At 47.2% G+C, this 12,741-nt stretch overlaps 7 protein-coding genes across 7 annotated transcripts; 4 read left to right on the top strand and 3 right to left on the bottom strand.

The window, feature by feature from the left end:
• Positions 1-1,871: 1,871 nt before the first annotated feature.
• PSV08DRAFT_327084 (ankyrin repeat-containing domain protein) lies at positions 1,872-2,610 on the bottom strand. The gene has a single exon (XM_066092728.1). The coding sequence runs from the start codon at positions 2,581-2,583 to the stop codon at positions 2,053-2,055; it is 531 nt and encodes a 176-aa protein (XP_065948458.1). The 5' UTR covers positions 2,584-2,610; the 3' UTR covers positions 1,872-2,052.
• Positions 2,611-5,353: 2,743 nt separating this feature from the next.
• PSV08DRAFT_187187 (uncharacterized protein) lies at positions 5,354-5,758 on the top strand (the record flags this gene model as incomplete). The annotated part of the gene is made up of 1 exon (XM_066091961.1): positions 5,354-5,758. A coding segment is annotated over one exon (405 nt), but the record flags the coding sequence as incomplete, so codon positions are not given.
• A 1,016-nt stretch (positions 5,759-6,774) lies between these two features.
• Positions 6,775-7,487, top strand: PSV08DRAFT_327062 (uncharacterized protein). The gene is made up of 2 exons (XM_066092727.1): positions 6,775-6,904; positions 6,954-7,487. Exons 1-2 carry the CDS (start codon positions 6,850-6,852, stop codon positions 7,367-7,369), a joined length of 471 nt encoding a protein of 156 aa, XP_065948456.1. The 5' UTR covers positions 6,775-6,849; the 3' UTR covers positions 7,370-7,487.
• Positions 7,488-8,278: 791 nt separating this feature from the next.
• PSV08DRAFT_229270 (ribonuclease H-like domain-containing protein) lies at positions 8,279-9,315 on the top strand (the record flags this gene model as incomplete). Its single annotated transcript, XM_014221518.1, has 3 exons — positions 8,279-8,782; positions 8,840-8,945; positions 8,991-9,315. The coding sequence occupies 3 exons, from the start codon at positions 8,279-8,281 to the stop codon at positions 9,092-9,094; spliced, it is 714 nt and encodes a 237-aa protein (XP_014076993.1). The 3' UTR covers positions 9,095-9,315.
• A 478-nt stretch (positions 9,316-9,793) lies between these two features.
• Positions 9,794-10,148, top strand: PSV08DRAFT_327041 (uncharacterized protein). Its single transcript, XM_066092726.1, has one exon. The coding sequence runs from the start codon at positions 9,907-9,909 to the stop codon at positions 10,126-10,128; it is 222 nt and encodes a 73-aa protein (XP_065948455.1). The 5' UTR covers positions 9,794-9,906; the 3' UTR covers positions 10,129-10,148.
• Positions 9,831-11,541, bottom strand: PSV08DRAFT_327028 (uncharacterized protein). Its single transcript, XM_066092725.1, has one exon. The coding sequence runs from the start codon at positions 11,530-11,532 to the stop codon at positions 10,150-10,152; it is 1,383 nt and encodes a 460-aa protein (XP_065948454.1). The 5' UTR covers positions 11,533-11,541; the 3' UTR covers positions 9,831-10,149.
• A 134-nt stretch (positions 11,542-11,675) lies between these two features.
• On the bottom strand, positions 11,676-12,554 carry PSV08DRAFT_327021 (uncharacterized protein). Its single transcript, XM_066092724.1, has 2 exons — positions 12,212-12,554; positions 11,676-12,150 (listed from the first exon to the last, which is right to left on the bottom strand). The coding sequence occupies exons 1-2, from the start codon at positions 12,533-12,535 to the stop codon at positions 11,929-11,931; spliced, it is 546 nt and encodes a 181-aa protein (XP_065948453.1). The 5' UTR covers positions 12,536-12,554; the 3' UTR covers positions 11,676-11,928.
• Between the last annotated feature and the right edge of the window lie 187 nt (positions 12,555-12,741).

The raw sequence follows: 12,741 nt of genomic DNA, 5'->3' as shown, positions 1-12,741 counted from the left end.
AACAATACTGGCAGGGGAAAAATAGACGTCATCTTACGGCTATACATCTAATTTTATATATATTAAGGCAATTTTCTGTAGGTAATTTCATATACGTTAAAAGTTTTCATATTTGAATTGGAATTATTATAGGTACATATAATATTGATTGCTCTATGCGTGGCAGCAGTCGGCGTCGAACATTCACTCTCGTGCCATGATGACTTACGACGAGAATACCACCTCCAGCGCTCAAGGTAAAACGATAGCTCTTCAAGTTAAGTTTCCTGCCAACTACACAAATGCCTCAAAGACACGGACGTGAGAAATCTGGAAACCCTATTCAACAAATAGGTAACGTACTGGATAAGCGAGTTGTCCACCCCACCAAGTTTGCGCACGCAGTTTAACTCTATGATTAGCTTTCTAGACGCCCAGTGCTAAAGAGCAGTTTGGTAACAAGGAGAGATGTAGGGCAGCTAGGCTACCTTTCAGCGAGCTCTCTTAGGAGAAAGGAGATAGCGCCAATAAAATCAAATTCTTCTTCTTTGTTTTTCTTATTTTTCCTTCTAGCCTTCTTTGCCTAGATGCCACTTTCTTGTTCGTATCCTCGTGCTCGTAATAAAAGCTAGAATAGCTTCTATACCACTCGTGTTATGGAATAAGAGTGGGAGTCTGAGTATTTTCTGGGTTAGAGTCTTTTTAAGCTGGTTTCTTTCTACGCTGTAGAAGCCGCAGTATAGAAGTAAGTGCTCTACAGTTTGCGGTCGCCCGCATCTGCAGAGTTCGCATTCTCTTTTCTTAAATCTCTTTAAGTAGGCGTTAAAGTATCCGTGTCCTATTTTAAGAGAGTAGAAAGAGCTTAAAATGTCTCTTTTTGTGCCTCTTGGGATTGCTAGTTGGTTTTTGAGCTTTAGATTAAAGATAGCTCCATAGCTAGTCTTCTTCTCTCTTGCTGTTTCCCTGTACTTTCTCCATTCTTCTGCTTGGCTAGCTCGTTGGAGGAGCTTGATCTTGGTGCCTAGGAAGGCTAGGCTTGTTTGTGATTTTTTGGTGTTTGTTTCTAAGCTTCTTTTGCTAGGGAATCTGCTTTTTCGTTTCCTTCTATATCTGTATGGCTGGGAGCCCATTTTAAGAAGATCTTTGCTTTTCTGTTCTGGATAGCTTTGGCTGCTCTTTGGCACCGAATTACCCACTGCTGGCTAGGCTTATCTGATAGACTCTGGAGCCTATAGATGGCAGCTTAGTTGTCAGTGTAAACGTAGATATTCTGGTTTTTTAAGCTATTTTAGCAGCGTATTCAAAAGCTGTTGTGATGCCCTCAAGCTCTCCATTATAGACGAGTTGGTGCTCGCCTATATTCTTTGTCTCTGTGTAGATTTCTTCTTGGTTAGGGTTATAGACTGCTAGGCCTACTCCAATCTCATCCCCGTCTCTAGTTTTAGAGGCGTCTAAGTAGATTACTATAGAGTTATCCTCTATTTTTTTGGATATAATCTTTGTGGGCGGCCGCCTCTTCTTTAGATTTCTTTAATATAGAGATGTTGTAGTTACGAGTATCCCATAGTCTAAACTTGTATAGGATGATCTCTTCTATCTCTTAGGTAAATAGGATAGAGTTCGTAATAGCGCGCAGCTGTCTTGTCTTGTTTTGCTGTTTTAATTATTAAAGGGTTGTTTTTTGTAACCTTGCAATAGCTATTGTAGTTGGATGGGTTTGGGCTAATTGTATAGCTCGCAAAGCGTATTTTCGATTTGTTTGGCTTAGCCGTATAGCTGGTGACGGCAAGCTAGCTTCGATACTTGTTGGGATAGTTGGAGCTGTTTTGAACACTCCTAGTACCTTTCTACACGCCGCGTTGTGTAGCGGCTGAAGCTGATCTTCTATGTAGCTCTGGTTACGTCATTTATTGACACGCCCTATTCTATACTGTTATGTATCTGCCTAGCTCGATGGAGTCAAGGTGTGACGCACTTCCTAGCACGGCAATCAATCGACACAGCACTGCCTAGCGTAATAACATCGTTCACGGCTCTATTGGCCATCAATAATCTGCACACTGTGTTGGTAGCCTACACTAGCATATTTTCCCTCGCACCAGCATCTCGAAGCAGCTTGACCACTTTCATGTGTCGATTTCTTCGAGCTCTTTGAAGTGCAGTCCCAGAACGCCCACCGGGTGTGTTGACACGAGCACCGGCTCTGAGCAACAACTCTACCACCCGCTCGTGGCCATATTCCGAAGCCTGCTGGAGTGCACTGCCATAGAACAAGCCTCGATGTCTACTCGTACTGGCGCCAGATTCCAGCAATAGCCTCACCACTGTGTCATGACCTGCTGATGAGGCTCTTTGAAGCGCGCTGTCGTTACCGCATCCTATTGCATTAACATTAGCACCAGCTTCAAGCAGTAGCTTTGCAATCTGCTCATGACCAGCGCCTGCAGCTAAATAAAGAGCTCTATCAACTCTACCGCGCGTTTCATTGCCGGGTACGCCCTCGTCGAGGAGCATTCTCACTATTTGTTCTCGTCCTTTGTAAGAAGCATCTACAAGTCCTCCAAAATAGAGTTTTGTGTAGTCGAATCCCACGGTTGTACACATATCAAGCGCAAGCTTTACGATATGCGCATTGCCACGAAGCACACCTTCAGACATTACAACATCAAAGTCGCTGACTGTTCCATATATATTGATAGTGGCATCAATCAGCAGCTTGATCATGACCTCATCCCCTTTTGCTGCCGCAATCGGTAAAGCCAAATCGAAATGATATTTTTTGTATACAAGAGCGGCGCCTCTTTGCAACAGTAACTGAAGAAGCGTTCTCCGTCCTGCATATATAGCCCAGCTGATGGCACTGTAGCGACAGGCATTCCGGCAAAGATGGTCGATCGCAACGTGGCGCAAGGTCTCGTTTGTTTGTCCAACAGCAACGACGTCTCGTGCGGATATGAGATTGTCGAGGATTGCGCAGATTAGTTCGGTAGGTAAGGCATGGAAGTTGCTGTTTTCTTGGTTGTTTGGGGCGACGATGGCGGAAGCTGTGGTTGCCTCAGCAGGGCTGTGAACGGATCGATCACGAATTGATCTTCGTTTAACTTTGAAGATTGAAGCAGCGCGTCTTCTGGTCATGTTTGGGTTACGATCCATTGTTTGGACGGCTAGACCTACTCTTTCGCTATATGCGAGCAGCTTTAGGTCATGTTGCTCTAACATCGGAAGCATAGCAATCGTTGTCTTTGTTTCAGCAGTTGATGTAATGCGCATCTCTCAGGTGGTGCGGGTTTTCGCGGGTCGGTAGTAACCAGGCGCGTATGAGGCGCGCTTGAGAATAACGCGAATCCGGCACGCGCACGAACCTAGATGCTACTGTACTTTCTAGTATTGTTTGCGTCGGTAAATTAGCTTGTAAAAAGGTCGCAGTCCAGTCTAGAGCGGTGACATTGTGGCTCAATCTAAAGTCAGGATTAGATGATGATATGGTAGCGTATACGAATGCGGTGATAGTTGGGGAACAGTTTCACCTAGCAGTGTGACGGTCATTTGCCGCTTCTCGAAGCATTTGTATTGGTCACGTGGCTTCTATTTTTAGCACAGGCAGGTTCCTTGGTTCAGCCTAGAAGCTGTGCTGTGCATCGTGCTGGCCCGAATACCAGCATTCGTAACACCATAGCAGACATGGGGACGATTAGCCAAGTGCTGCTGCAAACTGCCTCTAGAGATATGCCTGAAAACGGGGCTTCCTCCGCAGGAGCCGAAGAAGAAATTCCCTACCATACTCGATACTATCGGAAGCGCGGACGACCTTTGACGAAGGAGAAGGCCCAAAGCCAACAATATCTTACCCCACCTGAGGAGAAAGCTCTTGTTGCTTTCACATTACAAATGAGTGCAGTTGGAACTCCTATACGTGTCAAGTATATATACCTGCACTTACCTTTTGTATCCCCAGCTGACGTGCTACGAAACGACCCTCCAAGGCACCGAAGAAGAATTAGCCTCAAGCCTTTCGTCGCCGCCATCCACACATCAAATCGAGGAATATAGGCCTATGGCGTGGGAGCGTTATGATAACAATATATATGACAAGGTAGTACATTGGTTTGATGTGATTAAGGAGGAACTCTGTAGATCAGACGTCTTGCCAAAAAACGTCTATAATATGGACGAGACAGACACTATGCTCTCTATGCTTAGTTCCGTTAAAGTTCTTGTAGGTAAGAATGACCGACAGAACTATAGAGGAACTGGCAAAAAGCGGACGATGGTAACTGCTATCGAATGCGTGTCAGCAAGCGGTGAGTGTCTCAATCCGATAATTATCTGGCCTGCATTTACTCATAGGAGTAACTGGACAACATACCCTAGCTCTGGGTGGTTTTAAGCTCTTTCCAAAATAGGTTACAACGACTCTTTTATCGGCCTAGAGTGGATTAAGCAAGTTTTTGACCCTCAGACTAAAGCTCGTACTAATGGAAAGCCACGGATACTCATCTGCGATGGCTTTGGAACACATGAAACCCTTGAGATCTTTGAACTCTACTTCGAGAATAACATCACTCTATGTAGACTGCCCTCTCACACGTCTCACAAGACACAACCCTGTGGCGTATCAGTTTTCCGGCCATTGAAAACAGCGTACCGAGGTGCGGTCGAGCGGTGCTACCATGGAGGCTTGACGAATGTCATCAAAGAGCACTTCACTACCATATACAGTCGTGCGAGAAAAACGGGATGACGAAGAAGAACATACTTGCTGGGTGGGCTAAGACTGGTCTGTTTCCATTCAACCCTTCTAGGGTTCTTCGTGATATCGTAAAGCCAGAAGTTCCACTGACTACCCAATTACCCTATGAAGTCAAAAGTACACAAGATGGAGTAATTCAAACGCCAGTGACAGCCGTGTCATCAGAAGCTGTAGCACAGCTAGTCAATCTCATCAAGCAAGATTCTGATAATAACGAGCCAAACGAAATGCGCCGTCACAAGTTAGTTCAGAAGCTTGCCAATGCCGCTGAAAGGTTTATTGCCCGACAAGCCCTTCACCAGAACTACATTGGACTTCTTAAAGCTGCCAATAACGAGTCTAAGTCTCGCCGAAACACAAGATCAGATATCCTGAAAAAGCTTGGGAAGAATGGCGAAGGACAGGTAATGAGACAGGAAGAACTCGAAGCTATTCGGGCGGACCGTGCAGAACGTGCAGAACGTGCTAAACAAGATGCTGCCAAAAAGGCCGTAGGTAAAGCAAAGCGCGGTCGGCCGAAGGCAACATCGCATGCAGCTGGAGGCGAATCGGGATTACATTTGAAGAGGGTGTTCCAGATGAGCAAGAAGTAGACGCGTCAGTACCAATCACTTAAAGCAGCAGAAAATAGCTAGCAAGGCCAGCATTGACGCTAAATGCTGGGTTCTTGGCGGTAAGCTCCTGTGCATAGGCTTCAAGAACTACGCCATGGGTCGTATATATGCGCAGCACACAGCCACTTCTTTCAACACAGCAGTCACAACAAGTGATGTAGAACATGCATGCGATAACAGTGCTATGCACTCTAAACTACGCGAGTTTTATGTTGCTTTCGTTGTGACGTACTTCAATAACCCGAACCGTATTCATGGAAGTGCAGAAGAATGGGACGGTTTTTTCCTAAAATGCGCTGATATGAGGTTGCTTCTATTGCAAGGATTCAGGCTTGGAGATCGAGACTTTTTGAAAAGCGAAGGGCACTACTTTGACAAAGATGATAAAGTATGTGTTGTAATAGATCGGAAGTAATTTCTTACTCGCACAAGGGATTGGGTCTCTTTTGGATGCGGTTATGAAGACACTTAACTTTACCTTCGCATGGATGCTAGATACTATTTCTTCTACAGATTGTAACTCGATGGGCTACAGTAAAACTTAGATCATTGTCAAACTGCTTAAATATTGGTTACTTTCGTCCTGGTGAAATCAGCGATGCTTTTACGATAGCGCTGTGCATAGCAGCATCTCCAAGAATCTTCTCATATTACAGCTACTCAACTAAGATAACGCCTTATTTACACAATCTAACAATTGCCTAGGTTGTACCTACGTAAATACTATGATGGAATAAGTTCTTATCCTCATCCGTTCTAAATTTAAATACTAGTAGAACACAGGTTTAGTCTCAGAACAGTAAGGCTGTTGGGTGTTATGTGTCAAGGTAGGGCTCGATAGGGCAATTGCGCTAACAGACACGATGAGATACGAGCTACCGAACGTGCAATAGATACTTAGTTGGCCCAGCCAATTCACCTTTGCTTGAATCTCTCAGTGACGCTGGGAATGACTTCAGGAGGCTCCTGCGTAACTTGTCTAGGTCAAAGGCAAATAACCAAGTTTCGGCTCATTCAGCAAGAGTACTCTTTGTGGTTATAGTTGTTGTGTTCCTATAAATATAGTGAGACAAAATAACGTTGTTTGTATACGTATCATCTGTACACATCATGCAAAACAATAGCACAATCTAGCCAGCAGGCCGCTTCCGCGGCTAAGTAAGAGTTTAGTGTTGTGTGAGCGAAAAGCCATTGCACTTGAGGCTTTCTTAAAGAGTTCTATTATATAATAGCTCACGGTTACGTTGGAAAAGGCGAGCTTTTTCTTATGAATGGTCTTATTGGGGCCACACATGTTAAGTCATGGGTTCGAGTGGGTCTCAAGTACCCAGATCAGGCGCCAGTGTTCGGCAAGCACGAGCGATAACCAAGCGGGGTAATTAAATGACCGATGACTACCGCCAGCACATAATCTGCTCTTTTGCTCTGAGCAGGTACGAGAATATTCTATTTGCCCACCTAATATTGGCTTCATACTTACAGGGAAACACGAATAAAGGTGCAATAATGACTGAGACTTGGGAAGTTGAGGCTTTGGGGCCAGGACATCCCACATATTCTGGCCAGTATCCACAACCGCTGATTTATCGTGTCGCTAACTTGAAGGCTAGACGTCTCAGTGTCTGAGATCCTGCTGTTCCTTACTAGGCGGCCCTTACAACCTCAATTTCCTCTTCTTCGGCCTCATTGTCGCGTCTGCGGCTCAGCAACTTTGGATCGTCATATCACACGGCCGTCAAATCCGAACGGAAACGCCAGTCGACCATATTATATATGCATGCTATGCAAAAGCAACAACGAAGAAGGATGGGTTACTTGGGATGATGAGCGTGGCGTATGTAACAGTAATCCGACTTGTTATTGCGGTGTCCCTAGTCGACAAGATCGAGAGGGCATTGCGCGGGGAAGACCTGGGTTAGGTTTTTGGACATGCGCGACAGGCAGCTGTGATTACTATTCCCGGTGGTCGAATGGCTGGACTATTTACACACCGCAGTGCGTTGAGTTCGATCCGTGGCTACTCTAGCATGGGTTTCTCAGAGAATATGGACTATTAACAGCATGATGATATCTATGAGCAAAGCATAAATGTTACAACTTTCGTAGCTTAAGTATAAGTATAAGTGTTTCTTCTAAAGCCCATGATGGCGTTGACATTGGAAATTCGACCTTTCTTCTGAACATGCATACACGAAAGACTTATTGTCCTAGATATGACGAGTTCCGGTTCTTTCGAAATGAAGTTTCCCCCTATCTGCAGGAGTAACGGTCACAGCAGTGCGGCAATGAGGAGGAAGCTATGCTGTCTTTCCTTGCTGCGTTTTTTTGGCGTCGTGACACCTTATGCATTTCCATTTACTTCATCGTGCCCCGACCTCTTATCACCCTTCCAGCGTTATCCTTGAACCCATATATCCATACGTGCTCGTCTGAATCCTATCGCGAACAGAATTCTGGGGTCGCCTGGAGTGGCAGATTAGGGTTGGTCGTGTAACGCCACTCTTTCTCGATCATACGACGTACAACTGGTGTCGTTGCTACTGTATTGTATGCATCTTCCTCCTTCAGACCAAGAAGAAAGTTGCTTCGGAGGACCCAGAGTTTACCATAATTGGGGCACGATGGCAGCCTACATGGATAAGACCCTACCTTTCAGAGAGGAAGATTGGTGTTAGCACCATCGACCTCATCATCGCTTTCGGAGGGAATAGAATTACTAGAGAGTTGAGGAGGTATACTCTGTTCAATAGTTGCTTGCGTGATAGCGAGGAACACCAGTGCTATCATTCAACTCCAAAGCGGGGCATCAATACGAGAGATGAAGTACATAAGACTGAGGAACGTGAACGCCAACAGTGAAGCGGCGGTCACACGAATGCCAAGAGATTACTAGTAGCTCAACATCTGGACTAGTTAACTTTATTTCGTACTGAGAATGCCTACTACAATAGATAGGGAGGAAGATCTCATCCTTGGCAGAAGGCTCAACCTCTGTCCTGCACTTATAGATCGACCTTTACCAGAACTCGTCCAAGAATGCCCTCAATGCAATGACTTCCTCTTACATTGCTGCGCATGCAACAATCAACTCCTGGACCTTCCTCGCAGCCATCGACCAGCTCAGCCTTGCTACCATTACCACATCATATTCATCGATGGTGCATGTACGAATAACGGAAAGCCTGCGGCTAAAGCAGGAGTTGGTGTAGCATACGGCAATGATGATAGCAGCCAAATGTCAAAGCCAATCACGAACACAGTGGGCAGCTTCCCATTGCGGTCGAACCAGCGAGTAGAGCTCTATGCAGCAAAGTCAGGTTTGGAATTCTTCTCTGAAGCTCATGATAAGGACCCTAAGAGCGATACTAAAGCTTGGATTATCGCTACTGATTCCGAGTATGTCATCAAAGGGATGACCGAGTGGCTACCAAGATGGAAGGTATGTCTTGACTTCTCTGACGGAGGCTTCTCAAACCATTCCTGACTGTACTTATAGAGAAACGATTGGCGCACAACTCAAGGTTCTAAACCAGCGAATTCGGATCTGTTCCTCGCCCTTGATGGCATACTAACAAAGCACGAGGCGGAGAACGTGAAGGTTGGTATCAAAGTGCATGTTAGCTGCATATGAAACTAAAACAACGTAGGTTGGGTTCTGGCACATTCCAGGGAGCATAACAAGATAGCCGATCGTCTTGCGAAAGCGGCTGCAGTCTTCAGCGACGAAGCCAGGAACGAGGCCAGGGTGTAGACTTGAAATGTGAAACATCGATTTTGGGCGCGCGGGAGGGCTTTAGACGACAGCGTCATATGCTCATTGTCCATATATTCTTAGGAAGCATCCGGCCACACCTTAGCTCAATGTTTAACATGGCTTGGACTACGATAGACTTCATTACATGAGACGTGCAAACTGAGACGTGTAAACTAGTTCGAAGCTGACCCCGCTAAGGTCGCTCTTTGGTAAGTATCTATCTGCTAGGGTAGCAACATTGCATAAAACATTCTCGTATCGCTGCCATAGAGCTGAAGATGACCTACAAGCGGGTTGGTACGGCTGAAAAGCTAGATACTACCATATCATGGATTGTATCAGATCGTATAGGCATAGTAACAAATCTGTGATGGAGGAGTACAGCTCTACCGCAAATCAAGACATTTTGCAAACATGGCGCGAAGACAATAACAACCTAATAATCTTTCAACGTTGAGTGGCGGGTGGTAGGAGACGACCCTCTTTGTAAGTGATCCAAGCGATGTAGTATTAATATCTAGGACGGGCAAATGATTTTGTTGCTTTGAGATTGGAGTACCTATAGTTCTTTCTCATCGCGGAGTGGTTCTCGGTACGCAGTAGGGGCTATTAGCTTGTTCTCTTAGCCAGAGCCCTCGTTTTGACGTGTTCCACAAGTGAGTTGGCCACACCAGTCCACAATGCCGCGACAACAACACACTTAATCAACTTCTCATAAGGGTAGATTAGGCCTTGCTGTAGCATTCTGTCGTAGTAATTCAACTCAATTTATCTTTGCTCTTGAGCAGTGTTAAATTGGGGCTGATCAGATGACATCTACTATATTATTACTACTGAGTTCTATGCGCTGTCGTGTTGCGGTGGTCACCTGCATATTGCTTGAGCGGACTTTTTGGGCGTGTGCCATTCTCGCGAAACTCATTAAGATATCCCGTTATTGTTATCCACGCCCGGCAGTTCATGTAAGCAGCAGCTCAGGTGATGGCAAGAGGCATACAGTCAAACGTACGCAGCAGATCTACCGACTATAAGCCCATAGCTTCTTGTAACAGTCATTCATCTCTAATCTCAACGCCGCAGACCTCGAACCACCGCCGCACGTCGTCACCCGTCAGTGTCCTGCCGTCCCAAACGTCCCGCGCCCAGTCACGCTCCTTATTCCACATGCTGTGAGGGTCTGACCGCTGGCGTTCGGCGCTGAGCCAGGTTTGTGCGAGCGACGGTATCGGAGGGTGGGAAGACGGCCAGGAATCGAGCGGCGAGAGGGGCAATTTTGTGGGCGATTGAACAGGCTTTCGAAGAATGAGAGATATCGGATAGGGTTGGGAGCCCTTCATTGGGGTGGCATCGGGCGATGAAGTCTCAGCTTTGATAGCAGATTCGCGTTTTCGGCGGCTCAAATCGATAGAGCCCTGAAGCTCATTATGCTCAAGCACAGTGTCACGCTCAGACTTGCGCTTCTTGGGGCTCTGCGAGCGTTTCTTCGTCGCGGCAGTAGAGAAGAGCTCACAGTTAGCGGCAGTTACAAAGCCACGAGCATCTGCCACGCAGACCTCAGAAGAGCGCAAGGCGAGACGTCGATCGGTTTTGCACTCGAGAAATGCGTCGAGTAGCGAGAAGACGGTCCATGCAAAGCGCGCATACAGCATATCAATGCCCACCGTCGTAGGGTGCAATTCGCGGTTGTGGTAAAGATGCTCGAGCTCGGGCGAGTACTCTAGCAAGTGCGCAACGAGCCGCATGTCGCCGCCGTCACCGGTCGGCTTAGGAACAAAGGCGATACGGGGCTTGTCAAAAGCGATATGTAGATCGGCGCGCAGCAGTAACGCGTTGGCCGTATCGTCGAGTGTAGATGTCGAGCCCGTGTTGTACCGCGACATTTCGTTGGTCCTCCACCAGTCTAGCTCGGCCTGAGGCACGACGTGCGCGACCTGAAGCTGCTCGCGACAGCCACTCAGGCGACATGAACCGTCGCGCATCAGTAGGGCGGCCGTAAGGTTCGAAGGTACGAAAGTGATACCGGAAGACGCGATGCTTACATTGGGCGCCATCTGCTGCCAGTGTATGGGAAGGTGGTCGTGCGGGTAGCTCCACTGGCGGAAGTTTGGGACAATAGCATACGGATCATCATCAGCGCCGTCGAGGTGGAAGTAGTAGCTACGTCCGCGCAGCGTGCTGGCCGGGTCGATGGAGGCGCTTCCGTCTCGCAGCAATGACAGCCAGCACTTGCCGGCGCAGTTCCCAGCAATTATGGTGCAGGCATCGAGCGCAAGCTGAGCATAGAGGCCAGGCTGCCCATTGTCGTCCATGTCAGAGGCATGTAACTTGAAGAGAATATTGTTGCCATCGTCATAGCCAGGATGGCGGAAGAGAATCTGCAGTTGTGGATGGGAGGGGGCGGAGGATGGCGGTGCTGGTGCGCGGATCTGGACCATGGGCGTGGTAGTGACAAGATGCTCTGTGTTATAGACCGGAAAGATCAAGACATTAGTAAGATGGGGTTGGCCAAGCAACCCGAAGGTCTAAAGTGGGCTGCCGTCTTGGCGCACAGTTTCACTCAATGCAAACTGAAAAGTAGCAGTGATGATAGTCAGTACTCTAATTCCAGGAATCAACATCCGCTCCAGATACTACACAATTAACCAGTGAACGTTCCTATACACCTCTCATTGCTGCCGAGGCGCCGTGGAGTCGTCATGACCTTAAGGGCCAAATCCGTGAGCACGCTGCATGCCTCCAGAGTCTATCTTCACCGAGTACTGCGCTGCATAGAGCACAACAGCATCGAGTCTATGCCAGAAGACCTCTATTGAGCTAATGCTGGCCAGGACTCAGTAGTCGACTGCATCAACGCAATGTCCACACCACCCACAATCTGTATCGCAAAGCGCCCAGTTCTGATCCTCGCCCCTAGCCGCCCGAAAATCGTCTTCTGTCCGAGCGTCTTCTTTATTGGAGTGCTCGTCCCAATGGTCAGTGCCGCTGGACGCGCCCTCCTTGATCGAATTGCAGGGCGCCGCTTGGGTACGGGGTTCTGTTTGGTAAGATGAAGCCTCGGACACATGTTAGTGTCCGTACGATGCTTCCTGTCGTATCACGAGATAATGAACCTACCTTCTTTGGATTCAACGACGCACTCGCAGCATACCCAGCCGCAAGTTTTTCCCGAGTTAGTGTTCTCGCATGGAATGGGGACTTCTTATGCTGTTTCATAGCCTGCTTGCTTGCAAAAGGCCTCTTGCACACGTCGCAGCTAAACATGACACGATGAGACGGTGCGTCGTGATGTTGCACCATCGCTTTCTCGCTGCAGAACTTCTGCTCACATTTGCGGCATATGTGAGCACGGCGGAGGGTTGCGTCGTTGGTGCCTGTGTGATTCCTCAGCGCTATTTTCGAAACGAACTGCTTGGAGCAAATAGGACATTGGTTCGCCATGACAAAGGGAATTTTGCGTGAAAAGAGGTGAACAAGAGAAAGGTGAGATACTTGAAGATGAAGCTTACCCCACTTTGTGTTACCACGATTTTCACCAGATACGTCTGAGATCGGATAACTACGAAATGGACGTAACTAGGATGGATGAGTCGAACTGGAAACAGCATCAATTACTAAGTTTCAAAGACATATTTACCAGGTGTTTC

Source organism: Bipolaris maydis, assembly GCF_028858645.1.
Source record: "Bipolaris maydis strain C4 unplaced genomic scaffold PSV08scaffold_13, whole genome shotgun sequence".
In the NCBI taxonomy this organism is placed as follows: Eukaryota; Fungi; Ascomycota; class Dothideomycetes; order Pleosporales; family Pleosporaceae; genus Bipolaris; species Bipolaris maydis.
The sequence above is the reverse complement of the archived record's forward strand: the minus strand, read 5'-3'. Positions and strand labels throughout refer to the sequence as shown.